Genomic DNA, 23,898 nt, shown 5'->3' on the forward strand with positions numbered 1-23,898 from the left:
AAGCAACCCAGGAGTTTTTTTAAGGCAAAGAAGTGGAAACCCAGCATTTGGTGAGGTATATAACCCCCAGACATCAAGCAGTCATTGCCTGCAAAGGAGTCTCGACAAAGTATTAAAAATCAACATTCTATTTATGATTGTTTTCATTTGTCCAATTACATTTGAGCCCCTGAAATAAGGGGACTGTGTATGAAAATGGTTGTAATTCCTAAACGTTTAATATGATATTTTTGTTCAACCCCTTGAATTAAAGCTGAAAGTCTGCACTTCAATTACATCTCAGTTGTTTCATTTCAAATAAATTGTGGTGTAGTTTTCCTACTCATGACATGAAATGAAAACTGTGCAATATATATCCTCTAAACCAACCATAAGGAATTGGTGACTATAAAACTGTTATGTCAAATAAAAAAGACTGGTTCTGATTAAATAATGGTGAACACAAAACAAACAATAATTGCACAAGGGGATCACATAAGCAGCACAATTTTTGTACGGTTTGGAATTAACTTGGTGGCCAGCTATACAAGAATGGGGAACACAAATTAAATTTGGCACTGACCTGTTTCTTCACACATTGTATGGTGGTAATGATCGCCCCCTTGTGGTCACTGATCATCCGCACTGTCACCCCGGTCACTGGGCTGCTGACAGCAATCAGGCCATCCCTCCCCGCCGATAGAATCACCTGACCTGAGAATCAGAGGTCACAAATAGTCTACGACATTGGCTACGTATACTATCACACACTCTAGTGAAATAAACAGTGTCACACACAAACCGGAGGAATTAAATACAAAGTGGAAATGACAATCTGTTCTAAGTGAAATATGAACATTAAACATGTAAATTACAGTACACAACAGTAAATGACAACTGTGAACTTGTAAAAAAGATTGTCATCACTTTCTGAACATTAACGGCAATGGGAGAGCAGAGACATGCGCGTCTGACCACCATGAATTTACACGAGAGACAATTGTCCCTTGACAGCATCTCGACCCCCCCCCCCCCCCCCCCCCCCCCCCTCCCCCCCCCCCCCCACACACACACACACACAAACCCACCACAACCCCCCACCCACCCTTAGAGGAGTAATGCATGGCGGTGACAGCCACAGAGTGAGGATGCAGCTTGAGCTCCATCTCCGAGGTGGCCAGGTGAAAGATCCTCAGGCTCCCGTCGCTGTACCCCCCGGCCACGCACTGACCCCCTTTAGAGGGCCTGAGGACAGGGCTCCAGGAGGCACAGCCACAGCTCTGACAGAAGGGCAGAAGGGAATATCAGAGGTTTAGACACTGACACAGTCAGCTTGACACAGGTATATACAGTTAGGTCCGGAAATATTTGGACACTGACACAATTTTCATAATTTGGGCTCTGTACGCCACCACAACAGATTAGAAATGAAACAACCGAGATGCAATTAAAGTGCAGACTTTCAGCTTTAATTCAAGGGGTTGAACAAAAATTTGGTATGAAACGTTTAGGAATTGCAACCATTTTCATACGCAGTCCCCTTATTTCAGGGGTTCAAATGTAATTGGACAAATTAACACAATCATACATTTATTTTTGTAAGATTCGTCATCAAGTGCAACGCATGCTTGATCAGGTTGAGATCAGGTGATTGACTCGGGCCATTGCAGAATATTCCACTTCTTTGCCTTAAAAAACTCTTGAAATATGTTTTGGGTCACTGTCCACCTGTAAAGCGCCGTCCAATCAACTTCACTGAATGTGTCTGAATCGGAGAAGACAATATATCCATATACACTTCAGAATTCATGAGCCGTTCCAAGCATTCTCCATACTTTTTTCTTCCCATCATTCTGGTGCAGGTTGATCTTAGTTTCATCTGTCCAAAGAATGTGGTTCCAGAACTGGCCTGGGTTTTTTAGATGTTTTGGCAAAGTTTAATTAGGCCTTTCTATTATTGAACAGTTTGCATCTTGTGGTGAACCCTCTGTATTTGCTATCATGAAGTCTTCTCTTTATGGTAGACTTGGATAATGATATGCCTACAACCTGGAGAGTGTTCTTTACATGGCTGGATGTTGTGAAGGGGTTTTCTGTGACATGGAAAGGATCCTAGAATCATCCACCACTGTTGTGTTCAATGGCTGTCCAGGCCTTTTTGTGTTGCAGAGCTCACCAGTGTGTTCTTTTTTTCTCAGAAAGTACCAAACTGTTGATTTGGCCACTCCAAATGTTCCTGCTGTCTCTCTGATGGATTTTTTTTTGCAGGCTATGATTGGCCTGTTTCACTTATACTGTTTCACTTTGACCGCATGTTGTGGGTTCACAGCAACAGCTTCCAAATGTCAGTTCTACACCTGGAATCAACTCCAGTCCTTGTACCTGCATAATTAATGAAGAAATAACGAAAGAAAAGCCCACACTGACCATGAAACAGCTTTTGAGTCAATTACTTTTAGTCCCTTGAAAAAGAGGGGGCTACATATTAAAGAGCTGTAATTCCTAAACCCTTCCCCCAGTTTGGATGTGAATATTAATTATTTAACTGTAACTTGAATATATTTAGGTAAACAGCCAAAATAACAAAACTGTCAGTGTCACACTGTTTCCAGACCTAACTGTAAATGTTGCTCCCCAGCTTTTCTCTCATAACGCGGAACGTGAAAGAATTGTATGGCTTGTTATGTCATACAATACAGTAGTGCTGCAGCTTTGTAATGGTGGTAGTCGAAAATAGAAAATAACATTTATGCCATTATTCTCATAGCACTCTAATTACGAGAACTTGGTACGTTCTTCATTAACTCTGTCGTTTTCAACCAGTTAAGGACTGCTGTTACAATATATCACCTCCACCGGCTTAAATGAACGAGGACACATGGTCATATGACCCCCGTTTCCTCAAGTCGTCTTGCAGTCTCACCTGGTTGAGCACTTGGAACTGTACAACAAGCTCGTTGCTGGGGGCCGACCACACCCTGACGCTGCCGTCCTCCCCGCAGGTGGCGAAGTGGCTCTCGTCCGGGCTGAACACCACGTCATTGACCTGACCACCATGAAGGGGAGGGATGGAGGCGGGGCATTAGGGTGTGTGGTGGGTGGCGTCGACAACGTACGCCCACGCAGTCTCCAAGGGGCTGACACGTGCCCTGTGCTATTTGAAGGCCGGACACATGATGCATACACTCAAGCCTGTATCGGCACGCACTGACGCCCCGGCCCGGCCCAGCATACCTTGGTCTTGTGCCCACTGATGAGGCGGATGCTGGTGTTTGTCCCAGCCAGTTGATGTACCAGAGGGTGCCCGCCGTGGTGCCCACGATGCCCATGTCCATGACGTCGTCAAAGGTGGCGGCCACCACCGCCCCGTCCAGAGTCATCTCGTGTTCCAGCAGCACCAGAGCGCCCCTGACGCACACGGCCAAGGACCAGTGAGGGAAGACCATCAGATCGGGCGGAGGTGGGTCGATGCGTCAACCCAGAAATACACAGATAAACGGGTCAGAACAGTAAAGACACAAAATAGATACACAATAGAGACCCAGAGATACACAGGTCAGAACACAATAGGGCAGCCAATTTCATCTCAGTAAAACACAGCACTATTCCAGGTGACTATCCTCCCAGCTGGGGAGAGTGTTAGGCCAACACTGAAATATAATTCCCTGGCAGCATTTCTCATTTAAGTCAGGATTGGCAGCCAATGTTAGCATATGTTTGAAAGCCAGGTTAGTTCCAAAACCCTGCTATGGATCATATGTGGCCACAGCACAACAAGCTGTTCTACATTTATTTGCTTTCCCAAAATGCAGCCTCGCCGACTGTTCGACCGTGATTAAACTTAAATCGACGTCTTTGAGGCTGATGCCATCACCGCCCATTAATGCCAGCTTGCAGAGTCCATATATCACCACCTTAATGCCGTTGCCTTCATTGTAGCTTCCATGTTACCAAATGTTAACAATGATCCTTCCGACCGACGTTACAATCGTTTAATGAAAATGTTTCCCCTCATAATGACGACCGGGACCTACTGGTGGTAGTTTTGAAATAAGAGCGGCCCACCTGTCCTCTATGCAGAAGGCCTCGTCTCCAGGCCTCATCCTCTGGACAGCTGCTACATCCCACAGCCTCAGCCTGCGCGTGTTACTGCCCGTCAACAGACGGTTCCTCCGACACAGCAGCACCCCTAGAAACACATTCACATTGTGGTACCGCACACGCACGCACATGCGAGATACACTGCTAGTGTCGGCACGGTCGCCGCACACGCAACTAACCGATCTCCCCCTGGTCAGCCTCCCAGGTCATGAAGCACCGACGGGTTTCGCAGTCCCACACGCACACGTGCCCGCTGTTAGTGCCCGTGAAGAGAACGGAGTTGGCGTTGTAGCACAGGGCCGTCAGCACCACGTCCCCCACCTCCTCTGGCACACACACGTGCTGCAGCTAGAATTTGAATTTGACAAACTTTACGAGCAATAATAGTTTCATATTTGTATGGGTATGAGCATTTTCCAAAAGACTGCATTTTAATCCAAAGGGAAGACTGGGCCACTGCAGGACATTACCACTCGGGAGAAACACAGAATAACATATAGTGATTGATAAGAGGTTAAATGAATTCAGGGCTCAGGTCACTGAAAGGGAGCTTAGCCGGCTTGAAAAGATGTGATGCTAACCTCCCCAATCCAAGACAAGGGGTTCCAGTTAAATAAGGCTTAAAAAACAGTTTTTAACAAAAGAAGGTTTGTGTTAGACTAGGGAGGGCAAAGTTGAAACAGCAATAGTTTTTTCTTCAAAAGCTAAGCACACGAAAATCAAAAGAAGTGTTTCTGCACTTCTGCAAAAGGTCCCATTGCTGCTACTGCATATGACCACTAGGCGGCATTCATAGACAGGTGTTTTGTCTTAACAGCTGCTTGCTATTGTACTAAAGTGACTTAGTTCTACAAAAGATAAATGCTAAACTTCATAAAGTATTGTACAGGAGAGTATTCGGGAACAGAATAAAATTACAAATTACTTTGAGAATACAAACACGCGATTCTGCGAGCTACCGAGAGAGCGGGGGGACATGTCACAATACAGGTTGTCGAGCAGACAGGCGGAGTTAGAACTGTGCACTTTGCCAATACGTATCGAACCTTCATATTAAACCGCAAGCAAATGTTCAATAAAGTGAGAAAAATAGCATTGAGTCTGCCTTGGTTAAGTAAACAAAACGTACATTTCTGATCAGATCATACTACTTCTACCACTACCTTGAGCTCCACCTCCAGGCCAAGGGTGTGAGTGGTGCAGAAGTAGATTCCCTGGCTGCCCACACAGGCCAGCTGGCTGGCTGCTGACGGGCTGAAGGCCACATCATGGAGGGGGTCGGACACAGCGACCCTGGACAACAGCTGGTACGTCCTAGTGCTCCACAATGCTACCTCCGGATCACTGAAGTCTCCTGCAGGAGAGACGTAGGAGTTAGAGGCCCAGGTTCAATTACCATTAAAAAAAAATTATAATCCATTTCTCGTCCAGAAAATAATGATCAACCATTGGGAAACGGTTGCTTTTGCAAATGCAATCGTGATTTTATCACTGATTTCTTCAGGGAAGGATGAAATAATTAGAAGGGGCCACTGTTCTTGGAGGACACCACTGACCCACGGTGAGGAAGAAGAGATCATCTCTGGAGAAGGCCAGGGCCTGGACGGCTCCCCGGTGGTAGGAGATGGTATTACGGCAGGATCCATCCTGCACACACCAGATGCAGATGAGGCTGGTAGAGTCACCGCTGCCCCCTGCTGCTGAGGCTACCGTCTGGAAGAGACATTCAGATGTGTGGTGAAATCACTTGACTTGTAGCACTGGCACTATCAACCTGATGATCCAACAGACCCACCCAATACATTGGGCATGGTCTCAGTCAGCCACAAAGAAACCCCACTCAGATAAAGAAAGATAGAGTGAATGCATCATCCTTCCTTAACGCCATGTGCACAGTCCACCGCCACCGTCACTGCCCTCATCACCTTCGCCCCCCTCATCACCGTCGTCGCCCTCTTCACCGTCGCCGCCCTCATAACCGTCGCCGCCCTCATAACCGTCGTCGCCCTCATTGGTTACACCACCCTCCCGCCTACCTGTGCGTCATTGGTAACAGCCAGAGAGGAGATCTCCTCAGTGTGGCCCAGCCAGTGTCTCTGGGAGCCAGTGTGTAGGTCCTCCACCACCACCACACAACCACAGGAGTACGCAAACAGACCTGCAACCAGACAACACACATGCAACAACATCCCACACAGAACCGCATGACATACACACACAAAATAGAGTACACACAGCGATGAAATGGTAAAACATATAAGGGACTGGATCCATGCTTTTCCAAACCTTTATATTTCAGCCTGCCAATAAAATCAGTTGGACAAGAGCACGGTTTTACCTGTGTCTGGATTCCAAATCATGTTGCCTCGCCCATTGCCATTGTAGCCAATCACAGCTTTCAGACTCAGGCTTGCTTCCCCCATTTGGGGAGGTTCAGCACTCTGAAATGGAGAAAGACAGAATGCTGGGTAACTGACTCCTAAGAAAGCTGGCTGTTGCTCCTCAATTATGGAACTTGACTGGGGAGTGGTGCTTTCTACCTGGTCGAGGGTGGAGGTTTTGAAACGGGGAGTGAAGTGCTTGTAGCAGTCGGGACGCATTGGCTCCTCTGCCTCCAAATTATCTGAATGAGAGCAAAATGACAAAATCTATTTATATACAGGTAATATTTCTAGAAAGATTTCACTTTCTGCTTTAATTCAACTATAAAGTGTAAAATATTTAAATAAATATGTCATTATTTTACAAAAAAGTACACTACTATTAACCATTGTCCACTGCTCTCTTTAGACTGGCCTTCAGGGGTGCTGATGTGTCTCCACCCCCTACCATCTCAGTAACTTTGAGAAAGGAGCCAGACGTAGGGTGATGGGGATGGGAGGAGCCAGACGTAGGGTGATGGGGATGGGAGGGGCCTGTCGAGGGGAAGGGGAGTGGTAGAGGGCTGGGGAGGACCTCGTCAGTGTCCTCCTCACACAGAGAGAGGTGGTCCAGCGCTACAGCAGGACAGAGGGGGACACAGGAGGCAACGTCTTGGAGATTAGAGGCATTAGAAACATGGCGGAATTTCCCAATGGCAAAGCTACATGAAGTGATCGCCAGTCAACTTTTCCAGCATTTTGTGAATGACCAAGGGTGGGTGGAAAATGGCTTTATTTATGGGTGAAATATAGAACAGCAATGTTCACCTTCTTGTCCAAGCCTGTCTGTGGTGCTGATGTTAAAACAGGGAGCGGGTGAGGAGGGGATGGGCGCTGTCCGTCGGGGCATTCCGTTGGAATGCATTCCACTGACCTCTGGCTCTGAATGACCTTTAGGGGCTATAGTGGAACCCCCAGATTTTCGTTATCTAATAGTCAAAACTGAAGGACTGACATCAATACATTGTGAAAAAAAATTACAAAAACACCATATTCGGTTTACTAGCAAATTTCAAGTTATTGAATGATGGTGGGAATGACAATGTTTTTTCATCTTTTCATATGCATTTACCTGGTGTAGGAGGTGAAACAGAGGCTGCTTGTGGGGGTGAACTGAGAGAAATAAAACAACTGTAAATGACACACAGATGCATGAACTGACGCAATTAACAGTATGACAAGGCCACGCCCACTGTAGAGGAAATCATGTGCATGTTCAGACACAAGGACTCCTACCGTCCATCAGCACCAGTCTCCAGGGGGTGGGCTAAGAAGTCCCAGAAAAAGATGGCGTCTCCCACTGAGATGACAGCCATCTGGTCTGGGGAGAAGCTCACCTGGCGGATAGGCTGGCTGTGACCTATGAACAGCTGGGACGGACATGATGGATTCATTGAACACATTCATGTCATCACCTTTCAAACTATGTCAGACGTTTGGAACGTTGCGCCTCAGACCCACTTGGGTTACGGCGTAGTTGTTTATCTGCGAGGGCACATGACAGCCTTTCAAATGCTCGCACAAAACCTTCTCTGGAGATGTTTCGAACTGCCCCTGTACCAGCATTTCCATAGTCCGTGAAGAAATGATATGTCATTACTATGCAACCAGAACTGTATATCAAATAATCTAGAACTACATTACAGCAGCATGTCTGTCTTCTGTCTATCTGAAGGCCGCTCTCTTAGACAAGTGCATTACCATTCATTTAAACCATGACCTAACAACATATTTCTAACAAACTTAAGTAGTACAAACTAATTTGCATCTTGCTATCATATTAATTAAATGGAATAAAACCAAAATGTAGCACATAAATCTGCAACAATTATAGTGAAGGAATCAATGCTGAACATAACAGCTGCTTCTCATGCGCCACCTAATTCTCTGAAAGGTTATCAGTTTCCGCTATCAACACGTTACTCTATAGTATGTCTGAAAATGGTACACTTTTCATTGGTTATTTTGAAATGCTGCTCGGCATTGTGGTCTAATGAACTGTACCTGGGAGTTGACGTCCAGCTGCATGCTGTAATCCCACACCTTCACGGCGTTGTGTCCTGCTGTCAGTAAGAAACGTCCATCCTCACTCACTGCCAGAGAGGAACACTGGTTCTTGTGTACCTCAGACACCTGGTGGGGAGAACAATGTACTCAACAGGCACTGAAGAACGCTCACACATCCTCCATGGAAAGATATTATAGACAGTATCTCAGAGCACTGGTAAATACACTTAAATAGACATTTCTAATGCTCCACAAACCAGTCGAGGTCATTCTACAGAGTGCCTGCAGAAGAATGTCAATCAGTGTCAGAGCAACAACATACACGGGAGTGCATAATGATACATGTTCAATCAGACACCTAATGACACACCTCTTACATTCCATCCACGCACCACGCTCAGAAACAGAGGGCCAGCCTCACATCAGTTGTATTACCTCTCTGAGCAGTCGTCCAGAGTTGGCGTCGATCCACAGGATCTTGTTGGCGGAGGTGGTAACCAGAAGGTGTCCGGTGGAGGCCGGGGAGAAGCACACCTTCAGGGCCGAGTCCAGACTGGTGCTCTCCACATCCAGGATACTCACGTCCACACGCAGCAACTGGTTGATTGGAGAATTGACAACTTCTTACTTCAGCTCAGGTGACATGTCACAGCTGGTTAGTAAGGTTGTTTAAAGGGTACCCTATTCAAGTCATTGGGAACTTTCATTTTAAGTAGACAAACATTTTCCTAACTAAGACTAATGGTCCTCCTACAAAATGGCTATAAGCCATCCAAGGAACGTTTCCTTCAAAATCAACGAAAGCTGCTACACTGCCCATGTTGTATCGGATCCAACTGCAGCATCCAAGGTCAAGAATAGTCACGGTTAGATTCATTGGTTCATTCTATCTAATAAATGGAATGAATGAGCTGACATGGCGCGAATGGCCAGGGTATGTGACACGTGTAGCAGAGTTGAAGTGTACGTTCCAATGCAAGATGACATCAACAATTGTCAGACAAACACGAGGGGGTGGAGACCTATTGCAAAGTACCATGTCACATTAGTTAAAAAAAAAAAAGATTTAGCATTTGCAGAGTAGCAGAGCAAAGCTCAAAGACAAAATAAGTGGCACAACAACCAACAAACAGTACCTCATCTAGTGAGCGAGCGTCCATGATGGTGACTGTGAACTCAGATGGCCCGACCAAGGCCAGACAGCGACTGTCACTGCTCACTGTGAGGGCATCCGGCGCTCCCGCAGTGCCTCGTGCCACCACATTGCCTAGACAAGAAATTAATGAGGGAGAGTGCATTGCAGTGGTCTGCAATTACTTTCTCAGAGCTCATAGCTGTCAGGTCAGAACATTAAGCAGCTCATTTCATAAGTATTAGAATTACTGTTATTTTGACTTCAAGAAATTAGAAATTGTAATGTCTATTTTCCTATATGTTCTTCAAAGGAAAAACAGCTGTCAATTATGAGAAAATGTGTCTATCAAATGTGTCTACCAGAAATAATTAGCAGTTGATAGAGATGTTACATCCTCACCGTCGGCTGTCACCATTTACATTTTGATGAACCCAATTCAATTATTAAATGTATGATGACATTTTCAGTAGCATTTGCTTTGATGTCAGAGTGATTAGCGGGACAGTTTCACACTAGGTACTGGGGCATTAGCAACCTAGACTATTAGCAAGTGCAGTAGCTTACCAATACACCCAATTCATGTACTCATAAGAAAGGTGGATGACAAAAATAGAAAATAAAATATATATTTATAAATGTCAGTCTTTGTCACTGATTCACCCCATTAAGTCAATATTTGGTAGAGGTGCCATTGGCTGACTCCAGTTGCATGTATGGAAACCTAAATTTTTGTCCATTCTTTGCAAAATTACTCAAGATGCTGGGGCATACATTTTTAAATATTCCAAACTGGATTGAGGACCAGGCTTTGACAGAACCTTTTAACATGTTTGTTTTTACAGCACTTCAGAGTGCTTTTGGCAGTTTGTTTGAGTCATTGTCCTGCTGGAAGATGAATCTTGTCCACTTTCAGCAGGTTTTCTTCCAGGAATTTTCTGTACTTTGCGGCATCAGTTGGCCCTATATCTTTAAAGGTGAAAAACTATGAATATCTACAATTTATCTAAGTTTATAAATAGCTTGAAGTAACTTTGGAAAGTCCCTCTATGTATAAAACTCTCAGGAAGAGCAGGGTGGAGCTAGCGCGAGGGCACTGTCATCTGGTTTTATTGCTCTCTCCCCACTAATGTTATTTGATAGAATTATGTGAAATAAATTATCTACTTAAAAATGAATGTCCTGCAAAAGTGGAAATGCAAGTTTTAAAGTTGGCCTGTTATTACATCTCAACTACTGAAGACTCTAACTCCTGTAGTTGCCATAGGCCTTCTGGTGGCCTCCCTGATTAGTATTCTTCTCACCTGGATACAGGTTTTTGTAGAGGGCATGTTGTAGACAGATTAACAGTTGTACCATATTCGCTCCATGTCTGAACATCCTACTGTGCTCCAGGTGATTCAATGTCTTGGAAATGTTCTTATTTCCTACCCATGATTGGTGCTGTTTAAAAAATATATGGATAGGCAGAAATAGTCTCCAAGCCCTCATTGCAAGTTAAGTCAATTGTTTTAATTAATTAGGCCCATTTAGAGCTGTTGCAGTCATGAAGATCTGCAAGGCAGCATGTCATGCTAATAACTGCCGGTCTCACAGCAATTTAAAGTTAATTCACACATTTAGCATTTCCCAGAAGAAAATGTTTTTCAGAATAATAGAATGAGGGACTTTAAACATAATGACTGAAATGGGAACTAAACTCTTGTGAGTTAGGATACCACGGGTTAAGTGAAGCGATGTGCTTAGTTTCAGCATTTGAGAAGTAATAATAGAAGCAGTAGGAGCAATAACTCTGCCACATGGAATTATATAGTCTGACCTGTGAAGAATACTTCCGCCATTCTTATTTACTCATGAACACTTATTTCACTCCATGCTTCAACCAGCTGTAGCATCTTGAGTGACAGGAGATATTTTGTCCAACTCAGTATGATTCCCTGCTCCTGCATGCTCACCCAGTGCAAAAATGTTTTGTATATATGTTCAATTGAACAGACCAACACACAGGAAAATTATACTGGGTGGGTAAAAAAAAAAAGAAATTGATGAAAAAAAAGGTTACCCAATTACCTTGCCCTCGAGAACTTTAGTTGTGTATGGATGTTCTGGAACAAGATTCAAAGGACCACATATTCCATTCAGTTTGAACAGGTCTTTTTTAATTGATCAGTCAGGTCAAACAACGTACCCTAACGGTGAGATTTAAAAGCATGATTCTCTAACCCACCAGAAATAATTAGCAGTTGATAGAGATGTTACATCCTCACCGTCGGCTGTCACCATTTACATTTTGATGAACCCAATTCAATTATTAAATGTATGATGACATTTTCAGTAGCATTTGCTTTGATGTCAGAGTGATTAGCGGGACAGTTTCACACTAGGTACTGGGGCATTAGCGACCTAGACTATTAGCAAGTGCAGTAGTTTACCAATACACCCAATTCATGTACTGTATAGAGTGCAAAGTAGATCATCATCCAGCCAAAGCCATGTGGAATTTTAATTAACTAATGACTCATGGCGACATCCCTATTCCTACTCAGATGACATTTTTTGCACCATTGCTGACCACCTCCAGTTAATTATGGTGTGGCCTCTGCTTTGCATTACAGCACTAAAGAAGTCTACGGCTTCCCTCATTACTGTCCTGCACTTTCTCTCTCTCCCCACGAAATTAAAGTTAACTTTTCCATTATTTAGGTGGAGCCACTTCCTTCTTTGTAAATTACCAAGTTCACCTCAGAGCAGCAACATTTTTGTTTTTGATTTAAAAGTTAAAAAAAAGAACATTGCCAGGCCAACTTAACCAAAATAACTGAAAACTGAAGGTAGCGTACTTTCAATTAAATTGTCAGACATATTAACTGGCCAATAAAAAGCTGTACAATGCAAAACAAGAGAATGCAATTTAAAACAATACTCTTGAATTTATATTTGAGACTGAAAAGCTATTCAATCAGAGCTGTATTGTGTGGGTCTCTATCATTGTGTTAACTCAGCTGAGTGCTGAGTGCCAGGCCATTAACCACCCAGGCTTTTAACAGGTTTCATGGCCTATCAACTCATCAGGACCATTCATGTGCAGAGCGCAAAGAAAGAACAGATTACCACCATCCAATCGCTGTTTAATTATCCCTGGGAAACTACAAAGCTACCCGCTGCTTGTATTACTAGAATGTCTCTCCACGTTCCCCCTGCTCATTAAATTGAGTAAACCTTAACTTAGGAAATGTTACTTCTTTTTTGATAAATCTTTTTTTGCTCCTCTTTTCCCGTTACACATTTGATAATCGGGGTTGATGAAATGGCCATGTGACCGGCAAGTTCACCAGGGAGAATTCTCAGAAGCGCTGAGGAGGGCCGCTGACTCACCCAGTACTCGGAGTACATGGTAGTCTACCCGAGAGGAGACATAGAGAGCCAGGGCGCCCAGGGATCCGGCACTGTACATAAACTCTCCATCTGGCGAGAAGGCCAAGCCCACCACCTCCCCCCTGTGCTGCCTGCCAAAACAAACAAGACCTATTAACACAACCAAACACACAGGCAGAAAGGCTTGTCCACACAGTCACTAATACGGTCTACCAAACCAATGCTTTACAATGACATTTCAAAAAAATCTTCCAAATACATAAAGCTCACCGAAAGGCCCAGACCAAATGTTCCTGCATTAATCATGTATTGAATATGATATCCACTTCCAGCCTGTCACACCCTCCAAACCTTAACAAGAGGTGGCCTTGTGACAGCCACACATGCTCATAAAGGTGGCTTCGACATTTCTAAACTTGTCAAGGTCTATGTAACATCCCTGTGCCCTACAACACGACGTGCGTTTGCATGTGGAGGTTTCCCATGTTTGGACCTCTGTTCCATTCTAATTTAATGAGGTACACCACTGGGCTCTACTGACAGACTGTGAGAAGATTCACCCCTGGGTCACTCTTCCTACACATTTATTCATTACCCAAGTCTGTAAAAGGCCAGAAGAATGCAAGGTCAGCACATGTAGCATGCTTAAGTCAGAATTTTGCCATAATGACACGGCTGGTTGGAGAAACAGATTTGCTGGCTGTTCCTAGCTACACGTTTCATAACCAGTACCACAAGGTATGCAATCGGAATTGAAGGGGTATTGAGAGTCGAGGACCTGTACTACCATTCCAAAATTTGGGGTCACAGAGAAATGTCCTTGCTTTCGGTGACTGTGCTGGCCACTCCAGTATAGAGAGAACACCAGCTAACTGCATCTTTCCAAAATAGTTCTTGCATAGTTTGGAGCTGTGATTTGGGTCATTGTCCTGATGTAGGAGGAAGTTAGCTACAATCAAGCGCCGTCCACAGCGCATGCCATGGCATTGCAAAATGAAGTGATTGCCTTCCTTCTTCAAGAACCCTTTACTCAATATCCCAACCCAGATCATTACATTGCCTCCATCATACTTGACAGATGGCATCAAACACTCCCCCCAAATTTCTTTCATTTGGTCTGCTTATCACAAATGTTCTTCTTTGTGATACGAACACCTAAAATGTAGACTGGTCTATCCATAACCTTTTTTCCCCAATGTTCCTCAGTGTCTGTGTTCTTTTGCACATCTAAATCTTTTCTTTTTATTGGTCAGTCGGAGATATGGCTTTTTCTTCGCAACTCTGCCTAGAAGGCCAGCATCCCGTAGTTGACTCTTCACATTGAGACTGGTGTTTTGTGAGTACTATTGACGTTGAGACTGGTGTTTTGTGAGTACTATTGACGTTGAGACTGGTGTTTTGTGAGTACTATTGACGTTGAGACTGGTGTTTTGTAAGTACTATTGACGTTGAGACTGGTGTTTTGTGAGTACTATTGATGTTGAGACTGGTGTTTTGTGAGTACCATTGACGTTGAGACTGGTGTTTTGTGAGTACTATTGGCGTTGAGACTGGTGTTTTGTGAGTACTATTTTATTGAGGACCTGTGAGACGTCTGTATCTCAAACTAGACACTAGAACGTATTTGTCCTCTTGCTCAGTTGTTCACAGGGGCTGCCCACCCTTTCTATTCTGGTTATGGACAGTTTGTTGTGTTCTGTGAAAGGAGTAGTACACAACATAGTTTCTTGGCAATTTCTCGCATGAAATACTCGTCAATGCTTAAGACAAGAATAGACTGAAAAGTTTCAAATGAAAGTTATTTGTTTCCGGCCATTTTGAACCGGTAATCAAACCCACAATTGCTGATGCTCCAGATTCTCAACAAGTCAGAAGAAGGCCAGTTTTATTGTTTCTTTAATTAGAACAACAAACTTGGATTAGCAAACACAACATGCCATTGGAACAAGGAATGGTGGTTGCTGATAATGGGCCTGTGTACACCTATGTAGATATTCCATTAGAAATCATCCATATCCAGCCACAACAGTCATTTCTGATCAATCTATTGTTATTTTAATGGTAAAACAAAAGTGCTTTTCTTCCGAAAACAGGAACATTTCTAAGTGACCCCAAACTTTTGAACGGTAGTGTAGCCGGTCGAAAGGTCTTGAAACTCTAGGACTGTGTTTGGATTCTGTTGGACCGAGGTGCTGTGCAACCAGTTCATTAATCCATCCGATCAATCAACTGTAGAAATCACCATGTACAGAACCATGCAGTAAATCAGTAAATGTCTACCTACTTGTGTTCTGCCAGTAGTTTGGCACTGGCGATGTCAAAGACCCTAACTAGACCGGAGCTGGATCCACAGGAGAAGACCTGCAGGCTGGGGTGGAAAGCCACGGAGCAGGGGGTGTCTTCAGACACAAAGTCATACAGCTGGAGGAGGGACATAACACAGGCATGTTACCATAAACCATTAGTCATGAAAGATTGGACATTCAGTGTGAGAACCTCCCAAAAAAAGAACCAAATAAAATGAACACATGCTTCCGTTATATATGTGCACCATAGGCATCAGAAGAATTGTTATACTTGGATGAATATTGGAGAAAAATACTTCTACAGTTCTCTACAAACAAACCTGTCGCCTGTTTCTCACTATTGCGCTGACCTGGAATAATCTTTGGCATTGAGAACATTGTTCAAGCAACTACGGTACAGGTGTGAGCAGGACCACTAGGTACAGATTGGCCAGGCTGGACAGAGTGATGAGAGCGAGGTAGCTTTGAGCTTCACGGCGTGGGGTCAGTTCGACAGCGTCAGTCCCACCTGCTGCATGGAGTCCATGTCCCAGACGCGCACGGTCCGGTCGCGTGACGCGGTGGTGATACGCCGGCGGATACCGTCCACGCTGAAGCCCAGCACGCTGTCCATGTGTGACCGCATCAGGGTGCTGTAGCCGCGGCTGCTCACGTCCAGGTAGCCTAGGTTACCGCTGGAGGTGGCCGCCATGACGAGAAGGCCATCGTCCGACACGGACACAAAGCACACAGGACCCTCGTGTTCTGAGGAGGAAAGACAAGGGGGTTGAGCAGAACTGGAGGTTGTGTGTGTATTGTAGGCGGAAGACACGCATTTACTAAGAACATGGTGCGAGGAGCGTGCGCGCCTATACTGAGGGTCTGTTTGCACATGTGGGTTTTGACATTATATTACTCCTCAATGCTTAAAGGTCTTATGACAGGTATCACATTAGCCTTCGGTTCTTTCATATGTGCTTTGACATATGCCAAGCAACACCATCAACTTATTGGAGAGAGTGAGATACTTATTCTCTTCCTGGCACTGATTCCTGAATTCCTTCAGGAATTCTTCTGATAATGTGGCTGTTTTTACACACCGCAGCGAAATGTACCAACTGTGGTCTGGATAACAGCTTCTGCTGAGTGACTGAAACGGAAATCCCTCTGATTGACAGATAGAGCAGGGACGGAGCTAAATGTTAAGCTGTGGGACCCTGCTGTTGGACTGTCTGTTCTCACCAGCCTCCAGGAACACGGTGGAGAAGTCCAGGGGCCAGAGACGCAGGAAGCCATCCTCTGAGCCTGTGGCGCAGAAAGCCGATGACACGCTGATGCTGTTCACAGCAATGCCCGGACCTGCTGGGGCAGAGATGGTACTGTTCAACAGGGCAGTTTACGCTGAGAACAGTGTTCTTATCACATGGAGCCTTGCTATATCCTTCTCTCTCCCTTTGTCTTTCTATTCCCCTATAATCACGGTTCTACCTCTATTTTCCCCTCCCGAAAACTCCAGCCTGTCTCACCCGTGCTGAAAGTCTGTTTCTCCCGGCGCTGGACATGCAGCTGCTGGGCAGGCAGCAGTCTCCTGACATTCTTGATTTGCACGCTACTGTAGTCTATCTCCAGGATATGCCCGCTGCGGCTACTGGCGAACCTATTGGAAAAGAGGAAACTGGGAGTCCATAATGGTTCAAGGTCTCCTGAAGGAGAAAATATAACGGGCTCTGACAGGCTCTTCCCCTGGGGAGGGGGAGTTCATGAAGGGCTTTGAGTGCTGTAGACGCAGCAGGTGACATGTCTGTCGCTCAGCTGCACGAATGGAGCTTTTCAAAATCCTTAATTGGCTCAGTGGGAAGAATATATAGTTAGAAAAGGCACTGGGTTTGCAAATGGTGAAGGACTAATCAGCGTTTCTCAAAACCCTGTCAACGGAGCCGGCACAGGTTTTTAGAGGAATGCTAGCCAGTCCGTGGAATATCCCCCATGAAGAAGTCCAATTGAGTGCAATGATTTGTCCTTCATGGAACAGCAGTTAAACTGTTATGACTATGGATGCACTGATTGATCGACCAGTGATCAGAATCAGGCGTTTTACACTTAAAACAGGTGAGCAGCAATAAGTGATTGGGAGAACCAAAATTATTAGATAAATTCTCTGCAAGTTTATTTTTCTTTAGCTTACTGGTTGTAGTAAAAACTTTATAAAATCTTACTAGATGTCCAATTAATTGAATGTACGTTATTCATCAGGTAAACGATGCGTCCTAGGTGCTACTTTCCCTTGTAGCTGCTGCAGCTCCAGAATGAGCATGCAAATTAACTATGGATGCATAGATCTGTCAAAGGTGGCAATCAATCAATCTATCAAATGTATTTATAAAGCCCTTTTTACATCAGCAGTTGTCATAAAGTGCTTTTACAAAACACCCCACCTTAAAGCCCAAGGATCAAAAACAGAGCGTTACATTTCAGTGGCTAGGAAAAGCTCCCTAGGAAGACCGAAATTTAGGAAAAAACCTAGAGAGGACCCAGGCTAAGAAAATGCATTCCTTAGTGGAGAAGGAGAACTGACCCTACTCCCCCAGCACAATAATATAGCAGCGTAAGACCTTGGGGCTGAGACAGGGGGGTCCAGTACAGGGCCCAATAGCCAGGAAATCAATCCAGCCACATTGCCAATCATCAACCAAATGGACCCCCAGCAACTGCAACCACCCTGAATGAGGGCCGAGTATTGCCAGCAGAGTACAGCCCAATTGCACAAATGTGCAACAGAGAGACAACAACAAGCCAGTGACTCTGTCCCTGAATGTCATTGGAGGGAGGGCATCCCAGTGGCGATGAGAGCCCACCTGGCAAGACAGCAAGGATGGACAGTATCAAGCCTTTCCAGTCACCTTCACTCCCCTGGGCCAGACTACACTTAATCATAGACCATGCTGTAGAGATTAGTCTTTTAGTAGACACTTGAAAGTTTGCACTGAGTTTGCATTTCTAACCTTAATTGGCAAATCATTCCACAGTAGTGGAGCTCTATGAGAGAAGGCCCTGCCTTCAGCTGATTGTTTAGAAATGCTAGGTACAATTAAAAGGCCTGTATCTTGTGATCTAAGGTTACGTGTAGGTATGTATGGCTGGATCATTTCAGCAAGGTAAGTAGGAGTAAATCCATGTATTGTTTTATAGGTTAACAATAAAACCTTAAAATGAGCCCTAACCCTAACAGGCAGCCAGTGTAAAGAGGCTAGTACTGGAGTAATGTGTTCAAATCTATTTGTAATAGGAAGGATTCTAGCCGCTGTGTGCACTTAGTGAAGTTTATTTATTGATTTATCAGGGTAACCCGAAAGAAGAGCAATGCAGTAATCTAATCTAGAATTAACAAAAGCATGGATTACTGCATCAGTTTTTGATAGATCGTTTCTGATTTTTGCAATGTTTCGAAGATGAGAGTAAGCAACTCTTGAGACATATTTTATATGTTCTTCAAAGGAGAGGTCAGGGTCAAGGGTAACGCCAAGGTTTCTTACAGTTTTTTGGAATACGACCATGCAGCCGTTGAGGTCCACAGAGAGATCTGCCAACAAAGCTCATTCTGTCTGGGGTCCTAGAAATGCTTGTTTTGTTTTTAATAGGGTGGGCCATGGGACGATACATTCTAGAAACAATGGCTGACAATCATAGTGGATGGGAATGACATCATAATGTCAAAGACATAATCGTGTCCGTCACACATACATAGATACAGCACAGCAGACTTGCAGGGCATCATGCCAAATGAATTATTCACTGTTTGATTCAACATATCTGGGGTCGTTACAATCAGGATTTCTAGATAAAACTGTGTCACCATACAAAATGACTGGGAGCATTTCAATTGACCAGATTTTTAAGAAAATACCATACTGTAAAAAATTTTATACAAAACCCAGCAATTGTAGATCCCCTAAAGACAATTTTCATCACGTTGACGGTGAAAAATGTACTATTTGGATGCAAAAATCTTCGGGGGAATGATGGCTGGATTTTTGATTTCTTGCTTGAACAGAAATAGCATCTGTCAAACTCCCTTCACAGTGGAAAACCCTCTGTGTTCACCTGTTTATGTGACAACATCAGAATAACAGGATAATATGGATGCAACGGTACAGTGGGCCCACGGTTCAGTACGTATCGCGGTTTGTGGGTCACGGTAATGGTATGGTTCTGGTATGAATAACATCATGTTACAAGTGTTTCCATTAAAGTAGTGGACAGTGGCAAAGCAATGCTTGCAGACTATACTTTGTTAACGGTCTTCTTACCCTCATCATCGTATTCAAAGCTGAATCCAAAATGTACCCACACAGTGGATTTGAAAGACGGCAGTGCCTCTTCAAATTTTCTTCTCTATGAAAGCACTTGGTCATGTGCAGAGAGGAACCACAATTTCATTCAGAATGTTAGATGTAAGCAAGACATCTTGCTTACATCTTGATCTGAATCTAAAACGTGCGTGTGGTCTGCAGCGCAACAAGTATGTTTTGGAAATTATATAAAAATTACTTGCATATTGTAACTCTATGGTTCACGTGTGCGTACTGAACTGTAGGCGTACCAAATGGTTCGATAACATATCATGTACAGTATTGCTGCATCCCTACTGGATAAGTAGTAACAGAAATGATTGTTTTTTCAAATCAACAATGATAGAATGTAGATTGGAGCTTAAGTCATACTACTGACATAATAATGAATATACCATGAACATAACCAATATATGAAAGGATATACAGCTCCGGATAAAATTAAGAGATCACTTTTTATTTCCTTTCCAAAAGAGTTGAAAAAGGAAAGTTTTGAGTGAGGAACAGAAGCGTTCAATTTGCAGTAGTCTCTGAATTTTAACCCTTCTGTTCCTCACTCAAAACCCTCTTTTCCGACTATTTTGGAAATGAAAGAAAAAGGTGCAGTGGTTTCTTAATTTCTTCCGGAGCTGTGTGTGTGTGGACTCACAGTGTGCGGTCCTCAGGGTCGCAGTCAGCAGAATGACCCTCCTCAAAGGCCACATCGGTGAAGTCCAGGGCATGGTAGTCGCCCAGATTGACAGGGCACGACCTTAGGGCCCCGCTTCGCACACGCCACAACCGAACATTATCTCGACCACATGACACCATCCTAGGGAGACAACACAGACATTAACCTAATTTACATTTTGGACATTTAGAACAACCTATTCCATTTTTTTTATTGTTAAACACAAACTTAATGATGGTAAAACACATATTTCTGCCACTGTTTCTTTAGAACTGCTCTGACTTCTTAATGGCGCTATACCTACTGAAGCACAACAGAAATACGTTACCGTGTGTCATCAAAGAAGGCGATCTTCAAGGTCTGTATGTCCACGTCAGTGTGGGCTTTGGCTATGACCGACACCTCACCTTTTGTGGCATGCTGGGTGTTCCACACGACCACCATCTGTGAAGAATATTTCAATCAGCCCACCAAATCAAACCTCACGGTCACAACAAACGGTCAACCAAAAGTAACTGCAAAGCAAGGCTGAAATGTATGTTGATAGTAAAATAGTGATGCTTTCTTTATAGACATTGGTTGCCCCCATCTAGCAAACAGGCTTTTTAGTTTTTGGGTAAGAAATCCCCCAGAAAGCCAAACAAAAAGTAAATTACATTGATAACACTACTTCAACCGACATTTAAGATGAGCGAAGCCGTCTTAACCGTAGCCACAAAATGCATAAACATAATTATTTACAGACAGTTATACAGCACATGGATAATATCAGTACTGCCATGTGTACACAATTCTTCTTATTAATGAAATGCATACTTTCATTACAATATTCATGGATCATTCATTGCAGTCAGTATCTTGTGGTGGCTATGTTTGCTGCAGTGCTTACGGTTTTATTGTGGCTGTCTTTCCCCACACCGCAGAGTACTCCACCACTGTAGGAGAAGCTGAGGAAAACAAGGACCAGTCAGGAATAGTGTGAATCAGTCCTCACAGCAATTGTCTGTGTGTGTGTGTTTTATCTGGATAGGTCAGTGAGGATAAAAACAAGGATCAGGAACACACAGGGGATTCAGAAAAAGATTAGTGTTACGTAAAGCTGGGATAATGAACGTGGGTTTTGCAGCTGAGTGTGTGCGAAGTTATTTGTGAATAGTCACCTCAACGAGGACAGAGAGTGTGCGTGGGTTTTGAACAAGGCCAGGCAGATGCCTTTGAGGTAGTTCCACACCCGTACCACACTCTGACCTCCTGTCTGAGCCGAGGCCAACACTGTGCTGTTGCCGTTGAACGTAAGAGCAGACACCTGACAGCACAGGAGAAATACACAGCGACACTGAGGACAACTTAATGATGATCTAATGTGGCTTCTGTGTCAAAGAGAAGACGCCCATTACCTGAAGCTGACATTAATTTCCAATCTGTTATTTGTACAATATCAACAAAGTATCTGAAATAATTTATTTAATGATCAAAGGTCATCAAATAGTCTCTGAATAATAATTTATTTTATCGGATAATTTTGTATTAAACTCAGTATCAGGAATGACTTAGTTCATCCTCTAAGGTTTAATCAAACCTGATCTTCGTTTTGTTTTTTATCAGACAAAGCGTTACCAGACAAAAATAAAGTCTCATATAAGTATCAAATAAACTCTAAAACAAATATTTGTTTAATCAGATAAGGTTAGAAAAAACACTTTTTTAAATTGACTAAAAAAGGTGCCTTATTTTATATCATCATTTACACAACATTTCAGTTTACAAAAACATCCAGGCCAACAGAGGATTGTGGGCTGGAATCAAGGGACGTGTGCACATAGAAACCTGGCCAGCGCATTAGTGTCCACTGTCCAGAGGCATTTTAATACACTACAGAAAGTAGTCAATACAAAAACTACACCATATATTTAGAATATAAAAACTCCACTCCACTCACTTGATCACCCATGATAATTAGACCAGATATACATTTAGCTAATTTGAACATGCATTTCATGTACTGAAATTTGATACATTTAAATTGACTTGACATATTATTACATTGTATTATTATTATAACATTGAACATTTGATATTAATTTATTGTTTCCGGAGTGCCATGTACTCCGGCACACCACTAACAAGAACTGGCAACGACATAGCAGGCTTCTTCATAATTAGTCTTTTTTTTATATACTAACCACATTACATGTGGGAGCCAATCTCAAGTTCAGTGTCTGTTGCAATAATATCTGAAGTAAGGAAGCTTTGATCATTGATTTCAACAATCTGCACTTAACATAAATACACTAGGAGCAGCACATTTGACATGCATTTTTAGGCTATAGATGAGAAAGGGAGTTAAGTATGCTTTGATACCATTTGGAAAATATATTCTGTAGTGGAAAAGTCTCTGTAATGATTTATTTAATCAGATGAGGTTAACGTTTCTGAGATTTGTCATCAGACAAAAGTACCAAACAAAGTATCTGAGGTTTAATCAAATAAGTATCTAAAAATATTGATGTTATCAGATAAGGTTTTATAAAACAGCACTGGTGTGGTCGTGCAAGAAATTTTAAGTGGCGTGGCATTCTGTAACAACATCCCCTGTGTTTGTGTGTGTGTGTGTGTGTGTGTGTGTGTACGCATTATCCTACTGTGTCACACCTCATCAGTGTGACCGATGAAGAACCTCTGATGACCGGAAGAGATCTCCATGGAGACGATGATGGCGTGACAGGGATACACCACTGCAAGCCCAGACTTAGTCCAGACAGCCTACAAGAAAAAATAGCAACAGTACATACTTTGAATACATAGTTATGATGGTCTCTGGAGAACAAATACAATGTTCTGATGGTATCCAGAATACAAATGCATTGTTCTGACGTTACTTCTCATTAACACTAGCAGCACTGTGCTAGTCTAATTGATGTCATTTACTCTGCCTATTTGTTTCCCCCATGCCCGCCCCCTTCATTGACCTTTCCTAAATAAGTCTGCATGACACACTGTACTTGTCAGAATTAAGATCACAAACAGAACTGGTGTTATAACCACTTTTAGGATGACACAACTTCCTGACTTTACTTACAATTAAACAACATTTGAAATAGATTGTGTTGAAATAGACTGTGCTGCATCACCTCTTCTTTCAGTCTGTAAGCGTTTGGGAACTAAGGGGACCAATTGCTGCAGTGTTGAATGCAGAGTGTTTTCCCATTCTTGCATGATATAGGATTGCAGCTGTGCAACAGTTCAGGGTCTCCTTTGTCGCATGTCATTTCATAATCCGCCAAATGTTTTCAATGGGTGACTGGTCTGGACTGCAGGCAGGCCAGTTTAGCACCCGGACTCTTATTACAGAACCATGCTATTGTGCTACGTGCAGAATGTGGTTTGGCATTGTCCTGCTGAAATAAGCAAGGCCTTCCCTGAAAAAGACGCCTGGATGGCAGCATATGTTGCTCCAAAACCTGTATATATTGTTCAGCATTAATGGTGCCTTCACGGATGTGCAAGTCACCCATGCCATGTGCAATAATGCACCCCCCCATACAGCACCATCATGGACGCTGGCTTTTGCACTGTGCAC

General features: G+C 43.5%; 1 protein-coding gene across 1 annotated transcript in view; it reads right to left on the minus strand.

The window, feature by feature from the left end:
• Positions 1–23,898, minus strand: part of wdr90 (WD repeat domain 90) — a 55,806-nt gene that overhangs the window by 10,009 nt on the left and 21,899 nt on the right. The window contains 29 exon segments of the mRNA XM_010888837.4: positions 563–693; positions 1,085–1,259; positions 2,903–3,025; positions 3,214–3,258; positions 3,261–3,387; positions 4,045–4,168; positions 4,260–4,428; positions 5,244–5,434; positions 5,637–5,793; positions 6,117–6,238; positions 6,419–6,521; positions 6,621–6,703; positions 6,849–7,076; positions 7,269–7,400; positions 7,573–7,613; positions 7,737–7,870; positions 8,505–8,633; positions 8,943–9,104; positions 9,644–9,774; positions 13,015–13,145; positions 15,299–15,435; positions 15,829–16,064; positions 16,542–16,658; positions 16,826–16,956; positions 20,298–20,459; positions 20,647–20,762; positions 21,208–21,265; positions 21,479–21,624; positions 22,971–23,081. Coding sequence (XP_010887139.3) covers positions 563–693; positions 1,085–1,259; positions 2,903–3,025; positions 3,214–3,258; positions 3,261–3,387; positions 4,045–4,168; positions 4,260–4,428; positions 5,244–5,434; positions 5,637–5,793; positions 6,117–6,238; positions 6,419–6,521; positions 6,621–6,703; positions 6,849–7,076; positions 7,269–7,400; positions 7,573–7,613; positions 7,737–7,870; positions 8,505–8,633; positions 8,943–9,104; positions 9,644–9,774; positions 13,015–13,145; positions 15,299–15,435; positions 15,829–16,064; positions 16,542–16,658; positions 16,826–16,956; positions 20,298–20,459; positions 20,647–20,762; positions 21,208–21,265; positions 21,479–21,624; positions 22,971–23,081 — 3,852 coding nt within the window.

Source organism: Esox lucius, chromosome 5, assembly GCF_011004845.1.
Source record: "Esox lucius isolate fEsoLuc1 chromosome 5, fEsoLuc1.pri, whole genome shotgun sequence".
In the NCBI taxonomy this organism is placed as follows: Eukaryota; Metazoa; Chordata; class Actinopteri; order Esociformes; family Esocidae; genus Esox; species Esox lucius.